Source organism: Oxyura jamaicensis, chromosome 1, assembly GCF_011077185.1.
Source record: "Oxyura jamaicensis isolate SHBP4307 breed ruddy duck chromosome 1, BPBGC_Ojam_1.0, whole genome shotgun sequence".
NCBI lineage: Eukaryota > Metazoa > Chordata > Aves > Anseriformes > Anatidae > Oxyura > Oxyura jamaicensis.
This window is the reverse complement of record NC_048893.1, coordinates 141,596,936-141,615,155: the sequence shown is the minus strand read 5'-3', so window position 1 is coordinate 141,615,155 and position 18,220 is coordinate 141,596,936. Positions and strand designations below refer to the sequence as shown.

At 43.2% G+C, this 18,220-nt stretch overlaps 1 protein-coding gene across 1 annotated transcript in view; it reads right to left on the bottom strand.

Annotated features, from left to right (window-relative positions):
• GAS6 (growth arrest specific 6) overlaps positions 1–18,220 on the bottom strand; it is a 38,334-nt gene that overhangs the window by 7,562 nt on the left and 12,552 nt on the right. The window contains exons 3-11 of the mRNA XM_035317439.1: positions 16,769–16,793; positions 15,879–15,941; positions 11,427–11,549; positions 9,788–9,907; positions 7,957–8,082; positions 6,770–6,891; positions 5,975–6,093; positions 5,389–5,578; positions 968–1,132 (exon numbers count right to left, since the gene is read on the bottom strand). Of these exons, the coding sequence (XP_035173330.1) occupies positions 968–1,132; positions 5,389–5,578; positions 5,975–6,093; positions 6,770–6,891; positions 7,957–8,082; positions 9,788–9,907; positions 11,427–11,549; positions 15,879–15,941; positions 16,769–16,793 (1,053 nt within the window). The remainder of the gene's footprint in view (positions 1–967; positions 1,133–5,388; positions 5,579–5,974; positions 6,094–6,769; positions 6,892–7,956; positions 8,083–9,787; positions 9,908–11,426; positions 11,550–15,878; positions 15,942–16,768; positions 16,794–18,220) is intronic.

The following is an 18,220-nucleotide window of genomic DNA, read 5'->3' as shown; positions in this document are numbered from 1 at the left end:
ACCAGCATTAAAATGTGAGGCAGCATGTAAAGAGAAGGCTCCCTGCAAAAGCACCTAAATCAGAACCATGATCCCAAATTAACTGAAGCAGACAGAATTAAGTTTCTGAGCCAGGATAAAAACCTCAGGAGTTTTTGGCCCTTAATCGTATATTGAGACCACACCCCTAGCTTAGCATTTCAGACAAGCATTGGCCCTGAATGACTTCCTGAGAGGAACAGAAGCCTTCCTCAGCTGCTGCACTCCCAGTCACGGAGCCACAAATTTGTCACCTCATTTAAAAATAAGGGGATGCCAGTTTTGGTTTCAAGATGCCAACTCTGTGTGTGGTGGACGTTCAAAATAGCCTGAGCAGCAACTATTTCAGAAACACAGCAATCAGCCAATCCCACCCAAAGGATGCTTTAACCGTCACTTGTGTGCTCTATCTGCTTGAATAAGGAAGAAACGAAGAAAAACAAGCTCCTGCTTTCCCTTGGGTCTTACAAAACCGAAAGAGTAAAAGCCAGGAGCATAAAGCTGTGATACAATACCCATGAAGCTCAAACCCCAGTCACAATGCAAAAACTGCCCTCCACACCAATCCAAGTCCTACTGGGCACTGTATTACCCTCACTCTGGAGCCTGGCACACCAGGGCCACTCACGATCTCCAAGCCAGCATGATCACCATTAATTCCTAGGGCTCTGCCACATGCTCCAGCTTTGCTGTGTCCTAACTCTGCAGGCCAAGGGTGGGATAGATCGCACCCAACCTTATCAATCAAAAAATCAGGAGTCTCACCTTTGCTACTGGCTTAGCTTCCCTCTATAGTCAGTGGAGAGAAATCTGTATCCAGGAGGTGATAATGCCACCTGTGTCAGGGCAGGCTGAACTGCTCTCAGGAGGGACCTACATCACCCCAAGAAAAGATGAAATCAAGCCCTTCAGGCATGCAAAACAACCTAAGTGCTGATGCTATACTTACTGGCAGAACAAGGTCCTTTGTTTTGAAAGGGATGCCTCCTACTGTCAGATTCAGCTGATACAGTCCTTTGTCTAGAGTAAACAGATCACCTGAGACAGCTATTTTCATAACTGCATCCCTGTTGACCTTTATAACCAAGCTTCTCTCGAGTTCTTCAACAGAGATCTGAAGAAGTAAAATTGTAAACAGACAATTTCAGTATAAAGACATGCAGGCTCAACTATAGGACAGACGCTATAGTAATATACCTACAATGCAGAAATATTTCCTGTCCCCAGGTCTCTTTGTTTACCTTTTAAGTTACATTCCACCTCGATATTCAAGTCTCTAGAAAGCAACCTGCAGTTGCCCTAATGGCAAAGACAGCCCAGCTACTTCAAAACAGAAACACGAATGAATGAATGAATGAATGAACTATGTGACATTTGCAGCTTGCTCTAAGCAAAATCTAAATGCAGTAACAAGCTATTAATGAGAAACTTCCTATTGCAACAGCATGTGAAAGGAAAAGCCGGAAGGACAGATAAGAGGATGTCTCCGGTTGGCTCAGCGAAGGATAACACAGAAGCCTTCCAGCCACAACAAGTTTAGTCTTTGAGCACTGACCCCTGAAAAAAGAACAACAGGAGATGTTGTTACATTTGAGAGGGTAATAAAAATGTCCAATAGGCACTATTTTTTCTCTCACAAGGTCCCTGACAGTAACTCCTAAGAGTTACTGTCAGGAAGATTTTATCCTCACTAAAATGTAAAAAAAATAGTTGTAATTCTTAATGGCATCGCTGTATTTGTGGTGTCACATGGGAACAACGATCTACGACAAGGTGCCTCGCTAGAAAGCAAGAGGCCAGGCTGCACAAACACTGCGTAGCAGCCAACTGGACCCTGCTGCCGTGGGACCTGGCTTCTGCTGCCAACAGGACGTCTTGCAGCCGCAGAGGAAGTCAACTTCTTTCATCTTGTAGAGGAGAAAGGAGCACACATCCGCCAGTCCACAACCTTCAACACAGCCCTCCTTCTTCCCACGACATGGCAGATATCCCACCTACCCACTCATCACCCGTGCAGCTCTATTCCCTGGGTATAAACCCAGAGACTGGGTTTGAAACCCTCCATCAGTGCGCCACTGAGCAGAACCGAGTCCTTATTTCAGTGGTACTTTATACTTGTTCTTCCCACACTTTCTGTGTGCATTTCGAGAGTGACCACCCCCACACTGTTTCCATCATCCGTGCTGGGCTCTCTATGGTTGTAACACAAGGGATGGCAGGGTTGGGAACATTAGCAGCCCAGCAGGTACAGCCAACCTGCACTAGCTACACTTGCTATCTGACTAAGAACCCATTTGGGTGCCTGTATCCTGAGGCTCTGAGCACAGACTGCGGGCAGACACAGAACAAGCAGGAATGGGGAACGGGGAAAGCCTGCGGTGCTTGCCCTGTGAAGGGCACCTTCAACCTGCAGGGCCACCAGTGCTTCTACAGTTTTACTAGATTGTATTTAAAGCACGGGCATGTGTTTTAATTATACGTGATTGTATTTGAAGTATTGGCATGCATTTTAATTCTATGTTTAAACAAATAGCTTCTGTTCTTAACTGCTTCTGATCATTAACATACAAAAAAAAACACACCAGAAATCAGTGGAAACTTCCACAGGAGAAGGGGTCAATGCCTCTTTAACAAATGCCAGTTGAGGAAATTACATTCTGCCTACCTCCAGCTGCCCTCTGGCAGTTTCAGCTGTGGCTCCTCACATCAGAAGCTCACTGGCTGGTGTGCCACCAGCACCCACAGACCAAACGGGGAAGCCTTTGGGTAGCGAGCAGACTGCTGCAGTTTCCTCCTCCTGCTGCGAGGAGCAACCAGCCGCTGCCTGCCACAGTCTGCGTGGAGACTCCTAGGCAGGCAGGTCTTGTAGCTCAGTGCTCCCATACGGTGTAATCATAAAGGCAGGCAGTTTTGTGTGTTGGACTCCTGCCCTGGCTAGCTCACAGAGCACAGCCCTGTCTGCTTTCGGCTGAGAAGCGAGCGGGCAGCACGGCAATGGGACCGGGCTGCAGGCAGCCGCAGGGTGAAAGCCACGTTACGGATCTGCTTGTGATTGCTTCACCTCAACTTGGACATTTAACAGTGCCCGTAGGTTATTATCTGTGCTAAACATATCATCTTCATGCTAGTGCTAAATTAAACACTGAAAAGAAGACAAAATGATACGTTGGGGGTGGGGGGGAATGCAAAACAAACAGAAAAGCAAGTGCGTTTTCTACTCTCATCAGTTCATACGTGACACTTCATTCGGCTGGATTACAACGCTGTATTAAAAGCTTTTCCTGAGGCTTGCCTGTTTGTGCTTTCACTGCTGGGAATGATCGCCTCAAAATAGATGAGGCAAGATCAACATCAGAATATACCCAGGTAGAAACGCTGGCCTGAACTTTTGAAAAGTACCAGGCACAACATTCACAGTTTAACTCTGGGAGATGTCCACCAGACCTATGGCCATTAACCTGCTCCAAGCAAGCACTCCACCTACCATTTTTCAGTTTAAAGCCACCCCCCCTTGCGCTATCACTACAATCCCTGACCAAGAGTCCCTCCCCAGCTTTTCTGTATGCCCCTTCAGGTACTGGAAGGCCGCTGTAAGGTCTCCCCAGAGCCTCCTCTTCTCCAGGCTGAACAACCCCAACTCCCTCAGCCTGTCTTCATGGGAGAAACCCTGGGGTAGAGTTTCCAGGGGACATACACAATCTCTACCAAAACACACACCGAGTGCGTTGCTGCAGCAACTCAGCCAGGCAACTTCTTAGGTATGACGGTAAGTGGGGATAAGAGGCCTGGACCTGATGGCTGGCAGGAGACCAGCAATTGTACTCAGTGCCTAAAAATGATAATTACTTTTATCATACTGCCTGCTCTCCCTGCAGGAAGCAAACACGGCCTTTGCACTGTTTACCCTGTAACTCCCAAGTGTTTGAGCATAGCATTTTTGTATTATTCCTTGAAGAATGAAAATGTGTTTCTGGTATCTCTCCCACAACCAGTATGGGAAAGTTTGTAATTACTACATAATGAGGTCCAGCACTTAACAAGTTTACACTCCTATGTTAAATGGTTTGGCTTGGTAATAACTGCTTTTTGTGACTCATCTTCTATTACCATCCTCCCTCTGCAGGCAATTACAACCACCATATTTCAAATTAGCAGGACAAATCTTTAATTTAGTAAGAATTGCCTCAAGGCTATTCCTACCTGCCAAGATACAGCATGTCACACGTTTTATCTACAGCTTTGCTGCATCTCTACAGCTCTCCGTTTGGAATCTAAAATTGTTTCAGTGACAGTGAAGGAACTGAATCAAACATCACCTCATCTGCTGGAAATATTACCACATGTCAGTAGCTGACAATGTATGCACTCAAGAACTTCTTTATTTATTCATTAGAAACAAAACTTTTCCCACTGTGCTTTTTTTCTTTAATGTATAATTCTGATTTTTAAAGCTAAAAAACTTTAAACAGAAAATGACTCACAGTTACCAGCATCTGTATTTGTCTCCTGTGGAAGTTAACCGAGAAATTCCCACCCACTGCCCAACAGACACATCAACTTAAAGGCCACAGATCTAATTAAATAAGACAAGAAGAAGGGAGGGAAGGCACAAGTGAGAAGATGCATATATCACGCTGATCTGTTGTAGATCATACTGTAAGATAGTTTTTATGATCCTGTCACAAAAGGTAACACCCCAGAAACACCAGAGACATTCTGAGAGTGCCAAGAACACGAATTCTTACAAGCTCCAAGATGCAGTGCGTCTTCTCATGAGACTGCTGGGATTATGCTGTTAGCAAGCAGAGATCTACACAGTTTCTAATCGACTCCAATATCTTTACGAGGGAAATGGAGTATTTTATTTATAAACAAACTTGAAGAATGTATAATATAACATAGAATAATAGATTTGTCAAGGTTCAGAGCTGAGCTCTGCTACTAAACAAATGAACAAAAACAAATACACACACCATACACAAAACAAACCACCCCTGGAGACTTCCTTAAAAGATCTTCCGCTCGCTCCCTGGCAGCACTACCCAGAGGACATCTTCTCATATTAATGTAAAGTCAGCTCAGCACTGCTGCATCTTGGAGGTGCTGTGTCTGTTTACGGTAGCATTGTGCAAACCAATGATGTTGTCTAGTTTCACTGGACATAAAGTGTAATTCAGCTTCTTAGGAAAAACATCCTGTTCTCACCTTATCATGAATAATGTACTAGTGTGCAAGCGGATGCTCTGACTATTGAATGAGTAGGTTGGAAAAGCATCTCAAAAATATGAAGACACATGAAGACCTATGCTTAATAAGGTTTAGCAGGAACAAGAAAAGAAAGGTAAGCTCTTGGAAGTGGCCCATACTCACCGTCTGCCACATGCCATGGTTGATAAGTGGTCCGCTGCTGGTCACGCGGCCTATTCCGTTGTATTTCAGCTGCAGCTCTAACCGTCCCTTGCGCAAAGCCAAGACTACCCATGTGCTGTCTTGATGGCCTCCAGCAAAGAAAAGGATACCTTCAGGATCAAAGGTTCTAAAGTCGAACTCAGCCACAAGTCTGACCGCACAGGTGTCAAGAAATAAATTAGTTATGCAGAGTTCAAAAACCACAGAGTACTTTCCATACAGACAGCATCAACTCTAGTAGCTATACAGCTCTGTTAGAACACACTAGCTTTTAATGCACTCTCAAAAAGCTTAAGCTGTGAACATGGACCTTAAAATGGCATCAATACTAAAAAATACATTACTGTGCTTCAGTAATTATCTTACGAGCTCTGTGGTCAAGACTGCCTTTCCCAGTTACTGGTTTGGATAGTGTTTCCCGTAAAGTACTCCACAACCCAAACAAATAAGCATGATCACAGGGATACTCGTTATTTTAATGACTTAACTCCATTGCATGCATCAAAGCTGGCCAACACATTTGACTGTCCTTCAAAATTGTCCTCACCTTGTCGGTTGTTTCCTTTTAAAGCGCAGTCTGATGACAGGAGTCCCACTGAACATCCTCCCCAGGTATAAGGACTTAACGCTTTTTGCAACAGCAAAAGGCACACATGGCATTATGTTCTATAACCAAAACACATTCTTTGAATGCTTGTTCTCCTCACACAACTCAATGAGAATGAAGCAATATGCCTTGTCTTTCCTCAAACACATAATTGCTATACATATAGTAGGCTAGGGCACTTTAATGGTCGTACTCTCAAAATACTGCTGCTTTGGTCCTGAGAACATTTCCTTTTTCCTTCCCTCCTCCCTCCTATTCACCTTGGCAGAATGCTTTCCTGGTGCAAAATGAGATCACGCTCACAAGACACAGCGTAAAGTTTTCTACTGCAACTTAGTGCCTGCAGCACGAGATATGCTCAGAACTTGCTCTTGGTTGGCTTATGCAGAAGCAGCCTTTGCCACTGAAGCCCATCCACCTCAGATGCCTGGACCATGGAAGTGTAAAGTGCAAGCGCTGCTTCTTAACTTGCTCTTTTTGGAATGGGGACAGGAGGAGCATGAGAAGAGAAACTATGAATAGATATACTCCCATAACAGGCCAACAAGACCCTTCTATCTTTCCAGGAGAGCTACTGCCCCAGCTCACGTGGCCTTGACCCTCTGACTCCCTCCTGATGGTCTCAGCTCGAAATGGCTTTGGTCCAGAGCTTCATCTGTTATTCTCAGTTGCAGCGTAAAGTAAAGGTTTACGGTTCTGTTCTGCAGTTACAGCAACGAAGGAAGACTAACGTACCTCACATGTATTCATGTCCTGGGAAAGTTTTACTCCCCCTCTGCCATCACAGTGACAGGTATAACTCCCTGGTGAGTTGACACAGGTCTGTTCACAGAGCTGTTGTTCACATTCATTTATATCTGCACAAAACCAGCAAAGAAAGGAGAGAACAGCCATTGGGTTTGTTTGAACATTAATTATCTGTGGGAAGAAAGAGTTATTAGTGCTGTTTTGTTGCATTGTTACTTGAGTGTGCTCAAGTGTTCCATAGCCAGTATCTACCCTATATCACTTCTTTACAGGAGAGAAGAGTTAGCACCTGCACAAACCTATTTTTACACACAGATTCCTGCTGCACAAACACACTCAGCAAGTGAGTAGGAGGGCTGGATGCAGAACTCAACTCCTTATCTGCTGGTTCAGAGCCCTGGGCTTTACCTTCCAGACAAGATTTCCACCCTGAAGGCCCCTTCTGCTAGTCCTGTTCTGACTGGCTCCTGCTCCTGCAGCTCAGGTTAGCAGGGGCTGCTTGCTTCACTGCTACTCACCAGCTGGATCCTCAACAGACAAGTGAAAACTGATTTTGTCACTTGGAATTTTCTTAATCGTTCAGCATGTTTTTATCTGCTTCACCAGCAAATGCAGGGAACCAAACTGTGACGGGCCACAGAGATCTTTTCAGGCACAGATAACACGTAGGGCCCAGTAGGGCTGGTGAGTGTGTGATTCCAGTCAGTGCATTAACTTAAACAAATGACAAGGCATAATGCTACTTTTGGAATGCTTTCAAAACATACTCAGTTGAGAAAGCGTGCAGGCAGTGCAGCCAGCAAGGGCTGTACATGGTTCCAATGCATATTAAGCTCCTAGTTCTGAGTAATACCACAAGACAGGTTTTGACAGAACAACAGCTACTGCCCTGTAACTCTTCTTGTCCTACAAAGAGACGCAGCAATATGTACAGATGCTTCCACCAGATCTTGTACTTCTCATAAATCCAAGAAATCTCAGTACTCCAGGTCACATAGTTGATTCAAGTAATCAAAAATCACTGCAAACTCAGTGTGTTGCTCAAAACTAGTGAAAGGCAATAAGGAAGACTTAAAAAGTTGCTTTTACTGAAGCCTAAAGTTAAATTTATTGTCATTTTTAATAGCTTTAGAGCACATAATAAATGTTAATATGCTGTTATTTCATGAGCTTACCATCACAAGTCTTTCTCAACTCATTGTACTTGTAGCCTGCATCACAAAGACATTCATATGAGCTTATCAAATTTTTACAGCGAGCTTCTCCACAGATGTCTGCTGATGCTGCACACTCATCTATGTCTGCAAAACAAGCAATTAAACAACACGACTTCAGATGACTAGAATCACTTCAACATTTGCACCCAGGAGTGGGCTCAGAGTCAAGTGATCCCTCTATGATTTTGGTAAATCAAAAACCAGTATCTTTAAGAATCTACCTTTACTTCAGGCTTTCAGGACCAGCTGTTCTTTCTTTCTCTAAGCCATCAACCACTATTGGAAAAAACAACGCAAAGCAAGCCTAGAGGAAAACCATAAAACAAAACAAAGCAACCCCATGAAAAACCCCAAATCCCACTCTGTTCAAGGGGCTGAAACTGGGGGATAAAAAACAGCCACGAGGAAATCAGGAAAAGCAGTATGTTTTTTAATAAAACACAGAAGCAAGCACTCAGTCTGTGGAAAAGCCAAGATTTCTGTTCTTCCTCAGACAAGCAAACAATCCTGTTTTTTCACACATTCACAAAATTGACATCCAAATCTGCTGATCTGTGGTGGCAAAGGGGAATTGAGGCAGTCCTGATTGTCAGAGAGAACAAGTCTTGTTTAAGAGGTGTTGTGCGATTTCACTACAAAGGCAGGCAATGGAGTGGAACTGGAGGCCCATAAAACAATCAAATATTTTCCTACCATGTTAACCATTACCCAGCAAAATCTTGGTGTTGTCAAAACATTCACAGTATATTGAGAGTTTCATATTTACTTTTGCTTCCTATTACATGTTAAGACTACAGTTACACTTGGTGATTTTCCCACGTATGAGTGAAGTAATCTATCTCATACGCTGTGTAGCCTAGTCTACAAATCAACTGGCAAACATAATGTTTTAGTGTGCACACCTAATGATAGGAAAAAGCAGCAAGAAACTCAAAATATACAAAAGCATTAAAATGCAATGACACATCACAGCTAGCATTAGTCATATCTGATATTGACATCAGCAACCTGATGGCCACGCATCGGATATAAATCTGGTATGCTATGTTTACAGTGTTTTTATAGACAGCACTATACAAACACATACATGCAATAACAAATATAATTGCAAGCCCATTTGCTGTCCACCTGTTCATGCCAGCTGTCACGAGGGGGCAATTCAAAGGCGATGTTGGCTCATCTGAGCGGCTGTGCGCATTAGAAGCAGATACCATGTAATCTGTACAATCACCACTTTAAATGGTGGAAGTGGCACAGAAGTAAAATCCTGCTCTTTTTTTTTTTTTCTGATAGCATTAACAGGTTGTTCAGGTCAGGTATACAAATTGCTCAGAATTATGTTATCGTATCCATTAGTTATATACAAAGACTTGCATGTTTTTCGTTGAGTTAAAAAAAGAACATTAACAGCTACCTGTGATCATTAATGGGTCTATGTCTCTGCACGCAGTTTCTCAACACTTTTAAATGTCAGTTGCTTAGGTTCTGGATACGTAAAGTCATTCCACCATTTCATGACCGATCAGCTACACCAATTCAGCACAACACCAGCCACAAACCCTGGTGAATCAGACCAGTGTTGAGACACTGGAGAGCAGCGTGGTGGGACCACTGAGGAACCCAAGATGTAGTGCTGGCATGAGCACCCAGTACCATCCCAGCCCCAGCAGCTTCCCAGCTGGGGCTGGGAAGTAGGAGAGGACTGCTCAGCACAGCCCAGCTCTCCAGCGTACAGCCCCAAGTCGCCAAGCACCAGCTGAAGCACACTGAGAGGACCAGGAAAACTTACCTTCACATGTTTTGCTGTCTTTAAGGGCATAACCACTGTAGCATGAGCAACGGTAGCTGCCGAGCTTGTTGAGACAGATCTGGTTACAGCCACCGTGCTGCACTTTGCATTCATCGATATCTGCAGCAAAAGAAAGTATTGCAGTCAGCTTTTCACCTCTGCATCTGACCTGGGGAGTGAGAGTGGGGTAGGAGCTGGGAAGGAGACAGAGCAAACAAGAAACACTATCACATCTGCAACCTGATGATTACAAAAAGTACAGAGATTTCATTAATTTCAAGTGCATCAGCTCAAATTCATTTGACAATAGAAAAGGCAGAGAACAAACTGTAACTGAGTACCTCCCTCTCAGTTTGGAGAATGCACAGAGTATCTTTAGCCATTATGGAGGTGAAGAAGAAGAGTTTGTCTGCAGAAGCAAACTACTTATAACTAACATATTTTATATTATAACTAACTTTTAAGATGATACAATGACCAGTAACGTTGGGGTGAAATCCTCACTACTACTGAGCACAAGAGAACACACAAAATTCCAAGTTCACAGCTGTCAAATGCTGTGAGCTAAACTGTGCTCCACTGAAGCAAAAGCCTGTTAAACTGAGAGCATGGATTTCACCCTCTATGTGTCCTACCTGTTCATGATGTCCTGCTTGTATATGGCACTCCAGAGTCAGCTGATTGGTAGGACAGAAAATTTCATGGCACTTTGCAAGAAAAAGAGGGGGTATGCTTCAGACTGACTGCTGAGCTCTCAAGCCTGTTTGCATACTGATGGATCAAACTCACCAGCATACAAACTGCCTCAAGTGTTTAAATAAGCTGCTTGTGAGTGATCCTGTAACTTGTCTACAATACTCACTTCAGAAATACAGTGTGTGGATCTCCTGCTCTCTTGGTGGCCACAAGTCTGGACTGTCTGAATGTGATTCCTGGCAACTACTCTATTTTGGCAGGCAGAAAAGCAGTGGCCCTGACAAGAAGACTTGCAGGCAGAGAAAAAAAAACACAAAACAAACAGAAAGCAGATAACAAGAGGAGGGAAGGTAACTTCAATATTTCATAAAGGAATACAGAAACCATCTTGGGACTTGGAATGTCCTGCACAAATATTCTGCCTGCATATTGTCTTTGGAGCTGATGGGAATACACAGTGGGACACGAGTAGACTTGGAATAAGATCCCACTTCTGAGGAGGCTTTAGCAGACTAATTTCACCAGTTTGTGCATCAGCAGCATAGGACTCCAGCTGTGTGCTGAAAGTCTCTGTTCCCGTTGGAGGGGAATGGGAATACGGGCCAGCTCCTCAGGCTCTGCAATTTGTCATCTGTTACATTGGGGTTAACAGCACCAGCTGAGGTGTCACTACAGCTCAATTTCTGCTGCCCCCTTCAGAGGGGTGGGACAGAGAGATGGGGCATAACCTCTCCGATTTCTTTGTCAAGACCATGCTGAAATCCATTAAAGTAATCTGGAAAATGTATTCAGGCATAGTTATATGATTCCCAGAAGCACAAAAATATGAGTTGTGTATAATGACTTTTGAGTTGGGCAGCACAGTATCAGTGATCATTTGAAAATACAGCAAAACCCAACACATCGCTGTTACAGATCTGAAAGATAACTAAATGTATATTACCTTTGTCACATATTTCTCCCTGCCAGCCACGTTTGCATTCACAATAGAAGTCCCCCTTGAGATCTTCACATTTGACAGTTCCCTCTTTGTAACAAGGATCAGGAGAACACTGGTTTGGCAAATCTGATTTACAGACGGAATAAAAACAAACAAACAACAATGCTTAGAGGTTAATAATGAAAAGGTGTTTCAACCTTATTAAAAAACAAGACCCTTAAACACTAACGGGAAATCACTATCAGAAATATACCTGGGAAACCTGGAAGCTAATGCTTATTGCTAACATGCCAAATGAGCTATGCCAGAAGCATGCAGTGGAATTCATTTCATTGCAAAGGGTAGTGAGCTTCTACCCCCATACTTGAAGGGCACATCCTGAAAGAACAATTTGAAGTAGCTCTTTTAAAATCAAGTTAATTCTACTCTTCCTACTGCTGGAGAAAATAGAAAGCAGGCAGCAACTAAGCACTCAAGGAAGGATGGGTTCGCTTTTCATTTACTTTTGGTAATTTAACTGAGTATCTCACCATTAGATTTGTTGTTAGGAAAGGTTTGTATCTGAGCTACCCAGTTTACGCTTTTCTATTACACTGAATGAGAACAAAAAAGAAACATCAATGGCTTAAGCAGTATAAGAATTGCTAAACACTAATTATACAGCTAAGTGAAGGAAGGAACAGAGGATTCCCTTGTCCCCATAAAAAAATGAGTTGGCAGCTTTCATGTAGTATCTGTTATATGGGTGCTCTAGATCAGTTATGTTCAAAAACTATAAGCATATTAACTGTTTCCACAACCTTAACCAGAAGGAGCAGTGCAGAAGCTCGTTCTGCAGACTGCAAAGCTCACCTAGTCAGAGGGTCTCTCTGTTTACATACACCCTCCAAAAAACGGGGTTCAGGAGAGATGGAGCACTTCTGCAGACCTTCTATACTCAGGTCAACTTCAGTCACAGTCCAGTCTGTCATGAATGCCAGCTTCTACAGAGAGCATTTGAACCTAACCAGAGCCTCGGCAAACCTGAATGAATGTGTATTCACACTGGGGCTGACCTCTCACACCACAGCAGTTCCAAGTCACTTGCTCTCTGTGCACACCAGCACATGAGATGCATTCGAAAAGGAAGTCCTAAGGCATGAACATGTAATGTCCAGGCTTTTCTTCTGATGAAAAGATGTGGAAGTTTCTCGTGCCTGACCAACTCTACCAGAGTGGGGCTGGCACAGCTACAAAGCAATGCTTCTACCCAGTCCTTTTGCTGCGTGAGACATGGGAGCTGTCGCAGCTGCTGCAGCAGCAGCCTTTAGAAGAATTACTGTCATTATCAATGCCTTCTACAATCCTACGGTCTTGGCAACACATCCTTACAATTCAGCAGAAACACATTTCATCCCAGACAAAAGAAAGACTTCACAAAAAGCGGAGTCGACAGGTGGATTTAGAGCACCTAATTAACAGCAGCCCTCTGCATATGGCCAAGAACTATGTCTACTGCTCAGCCAAAATGTATCAGCTTAAATGACAAATCATTGCACCGTCTGCCTTAGATTTCAGTCACAGAGATTGATTGAGGCCGTCAGGACCCTCTGGAGGCCACCAGCCCCAAGCCCTGCTCCAGCAGCCACCCAGCGCAGGCTGCCCAGGCCCATCTCCAGGCAGCTTTTGAAGGCCTCCAAGGAGGAGACCCCACGGCCTCTCTGGGCAGCCTGTGCCAGGGCTCCTCACCCGCACAGCACAGGAGTGCTGCCTGGGGCTCAGGGGGAGCCATCACTTCAGGCTTTCCTCCTCTGTAACTAGCACAGCTTCAGCCCCTAGCTGGGGGGGTTGAACCATTGAATGCCATTGAATAGGTAAGAATTCATCCTGAGACTCAGCAAAATGCTTTATGGTGGACAAGGAGGAGAGAACCAAAGGGCTGATCTGGGATGGAATATGTCTAGAATCCTGCCAAAGAAACACATATTCTCAGTATTTCATCTAGGCCCTAGTGCCTCAGAAAACTCTTCAGGAAAAGCATGCGTACACAAGTCGAAAAGCCTCACAGAAATAATCATCCACTTACCACAACCAAAGCCTAATTACCTTTCTTCCTCACCACTCTAGCTGTGCAGAGCTGGGGCAAAGCCCCAGACAAGGCAGCCTTCAGGCCACACAAAAGACACCTCAGCCACCTGGGCGGCCTGCAACAGCACCTGCCAGAATAGCCCCAGGTACTGCGGGTGTATAGCTCATAAATTAAGACAGAGAATAGAAACATAAGTTCCATTTTTTAAGTCCACATGGAAACAAGACTTTACCCAAATACACAGACTGCTGCTTCCAGTTCATTATTCTGCATTCTGAACTTGTATTTTGGTATTCATAAATGATGCAAATTAGAACTTCATGTGGAAAATGCTAGGTCGTGAAAATTATGACACTCACTATTAAAAAGCAGACACTCACAACATAACAAAAATCTTATTGTATTTTTAAGGTCAGATGTAAACTCATTTCCAAAAAATACCGTCGCATTTTCCAAACTCTTACAGAACCAAATCCCTAATTCCTAGCTGACCCACAGTACCTCTTTTAGAAAAAGCTCTGCAGACCAAAATATAGGTATCTATGTGTAAAGCAAGTATCTAGGTGTGTAGCAAGTGTCTAAATTCTGACTGCAGTCAGTGGAGATCTAGCTGGCACAATAAACAGTCCATAAAGTGATTCAGCTCTCCCTAGAGCAGACAGAGTTCGGTCAGTGACATCAACCTAGAGCAGCCGACTACAGATGAACTCTCCACTGACTATAATGGGACCTACGTCTCATGTAGGCACCTATGCTGGGAACACCTGCATCTACCTGTCTGAATCTGCAGCTGAACCCTACCTGTATCCCTCATCTAAAGATGTTGTGAGACAGAAAATCCTCAAATGCCCCACTAGGCTGCCTAATCACTACCACAGTTAAAATTTGTACCTTATTTCCAGCATAAACTAGTCTACTATCACCCTCCAGCCCTTGGGTTGTGCAATGTCTTTGTAATGCCAGATTAAAAGAGCTTTCTACTACCTTGTTTTGAGAATAGAAGATGAATGTTAAGAAACACAACACTTAAATGCGTCTCACAGGCACAACCCCAAAGAGCTACATAGCATTTTGGCAGCATCTGTGAAAAATAAGAGACACCCTGGAATCTGCTAAGCACAAAGTCTGTAATTCTTCCAAGCACATTTCAGGCTCCTTCTCCTGTGAATTAACAATAGCTAGCCAAAACTCAGCCACTTTAAAATATTTTAGTATTTTAATGGGGGAAAATATTATAATTTTATTGCCAAACCACCACATTTCCAATGGACTGCATCCCTAAAAACAATTATTCAGCTTTCATTTTTTTCAGTGCACAGAAAACATCATTGCCCTTTAGACTTTTGTTTCTGAAACACTAATCAGTTGTTCATAGTAAGTGTTCCCAGTTGATACCATTTTCAGCAGCAGCTCCCACCTTTATGCCAGGCCACATGCAGGGGCAAAAGGAAGCATCCAGCTTCACATCCCACTTTGAGCTAGCTTGCACACCACGCTGGTATTCAGGTCCAAGAGTTCCCAGTTCAGAGGACTCTAACATTTGTCTAAACATCTTGACTAAATCCGGACCCTGCTTTGGCAGAGTTTGGTAGAGCTGTTATGAACATGAGACTGATCAAACTTGATCATAGTCAAACTGAACCACAGGGGTAAGCATGAAAATAAATACACATACACATGGTTTCCTCCCCATCTTAGCTGATCTGCTCCCAGAGTGTGTTTAGAATCTTTAACAACAGAATATTTATGTGGTTTGTATCTTTAGCACTGCTAAGCTCCAAGAGGGAACTGGAAAGGTCTTAGAAGAGTTACTGAAATTCCAGTCTCTGGTGTCAGTAATGAAAAAATACCTCTCTCCCTTCTACACAGATATCAGATTGACTTCTGGATTGATCTGGATTTTAAAATGTTGTAACACTTAAACCACAATCACACAATGAGTGAAAATGACCTCCTTACTTAAAGATGTCAAAAGCCTGACACAAACTTGGGCTTGACTGTAAGTTATTTCAGATTACTTAACAGGGGTGAGCCAAAGTTAGCATTCAAGAAAAGAGAAGATGAAAGGCCAAGCACACAGTACAACCTTATGGTAAATCCTATTCCTTGTCACTCTTGCTTCTCAGTTTATTCAGACCTTGAGAAACTGGTGAGAAAGAAATGTCTTGCATCACACAACACCAAACAACTGAATGATGAGTGAGAGAAGGCAATAGTTCTACAAGCAGAAAAGCTCACATAGAACAATCAGTACGGGGTGTCAGGCATAGAGAATAGGAAGAACAGTACTAAAATACTATCCAAACTGTAGTTAACCCAGAGGGTTCCACCACTTCAGGTATAATGAGAGAACATTTAACTACAATATAAGAAACAAAAGTGCTTACTGTGAACGCACGTAAGGAAATCTGGACTTCTTGTATACGGCGACCCATATTTCTGAATACAAGCTGAAGAACAGAAAATGAAATTGTTGTTATTATAACGACCACATGGCGGCTGTTCAAAGCATGCAAAATGATAGCTAGCCTGCTGATGTTTCATTAAGCAAGGTTTTGGAAGGTGAATGCAAAATCTATGCAATGTTATAATCTCCGAAATGCCTTAAACTTCTTAAGTTCATAAAAATATTTTAGCTCTGATGTACAGCAGAATTATGATCTATCTGAAGGGAATAATCATTTTGCCAGAGCTGTGATAATTCTAAAAGCATATTGGTAGCTACTCAGATTTGACCTATTAAAACTCTTTTGAATCTAAAAAGCACATGAAGCTTTGTAAAATTGCTGGCATTAGTGATTTCAATAGCTATATGTATTAAAAACAGATAGAAAACAGTATGGTGGCATGACTATGATACAGCCAGTAGAAAAAGCGAGGGGATCAACCAGTAAAGGCACTTTTTAAAATAAGGAGTTTAGTTAATAGCTAAGCTAAGCTAACTAAGCTAGCTAAGTTAGCTAGGTTAGCTAAGCTAACTAAGAAGGGGAGAAGATAAAAGACTAAATTATTTACATACGCTGCAAGCTACAGACAATAAGTGCAATATCAACATTGTAACATGCAGAATCTCTGTATGCAAATCTATACATAAGGGAAGAACAGCCCTCAAAATCACATCAGGAATGTAGGGTCTGTCTTCAAAGTTAGAAGTGCATGCTTATTGCAGTCCCACTTCCACCGCTTTCCTCAGCAGAAGCTTCAGCTGCGACACGCTCCAGGGTTAGGCACCACATACCAACGCTGCCACAAAGTAAAAGTAAAAGCTGCAACTCACCCAAGTATTTCGGGTAAAAGTATTCCTGTATGAGGGGAAAAAAAAAAAAAAAAAAAAAGCAAATATTTATTGAATATTTGTTTCTGTTGTCATTCTACTGATATTTAACAGCTGCTGTTAGTTTGGTGGTCTTGCGTGGCAGTTGTTTAACAAGATCCAAGGACAAACATCCTCATTTCTTTTATTCAGAGCCAGAAGAAACACAGTGCTACAGACATGTTTTGTCCCATGAGAAAGGCGAGAAGCATTAGCTCCAGCCTGGGTGCATGGCCAGACAGCTGACCTGTCGCTAGCACGAAGCCACTTACCCACTGTCCCAGGGGCAAAGGTACCATGAGGTACAGGGAGGAAAAGGGATCTAGGGACAAAAACCAGAGGGAAGGTACAGAATGATTTAGTCACCCCCTGCCTCCTCAGGAGTCCCTCTGCTGCTGCAGAGCACAGGCAGCTCCATGACACCATAACCACTAAAATAAAAGGGTATGCCTTGCTTTTACAACAACAAGCACCCTACAACTCTAACAGCACCCACTGCCACGGTCCCCACTACATCTCCTCGTGGAAGCTGGCTGCCCAGAGAAGGAGGTGCGGAGCAGCTGCAAGCAGGGGGAAGGCAGAGATCGAAGTACCATGAGAGTGCCATGGGATTGCTTGCACCAGCACAGGGCAAGAGCAGGAAAATGCAGCTGTGCTGCGTGGGAGTGTGGGAGGTTGGCCTGAGCTGATCATTAAACCACATTCTTAGAAAATGTGAAAACTCATCACCTTGAAAAAGGTTACTTTCTGAGTTCACTTTATACCGGATTTCATGATGTATAAGGCACTAGTTCAAGGGCTGTTCAAGTTGTAAATGAGGCACACAATGAGGGAAAACTCATGGGTTGCACCAGTGCTTAACTTTTTTGGTTAAATTAAGCCATTTTTCGGCTAATTATAAAACTGTGTACATCCTGTCATTCTCTTTCACTCAACATGAACAATTTCCACATAAAACTGTATCTACAGTGAGATTGGGATAGTAAATATCCCTTACTCTACAAAGTTAATTTTTGCCATACGATGCGCAAGATTAGAAACTCTTTTTTTTCTCCTCTTACTACAGATGTTTGGATAAGCTCATGCACATATACACAGACACGTATAGGCCACAGCGACAGACACGCTGCGATTCCATTTGACCTGGGCAGTCTAATGAAATCAATCGGTTGACAAGGTCATATAAACTAAAAGTTTTGCTTTACTGTCATCCTCCAGAAAAATCAATCACTTCTGGCAAATACGCTCCAGCTACTGAAATGCACCATGTAAATATTCAGCTTAAATCATGAAAACCTCTATGAAGAAGCAGTAGCCCATGCTTAGCTTAATTTTCAATTCCAACAAGAGGGTAATAAGGCTTAGCATCCTTTGGGGCTGAGCTTTGTACTATCTCTTGGGGTTAACAAACTGAGT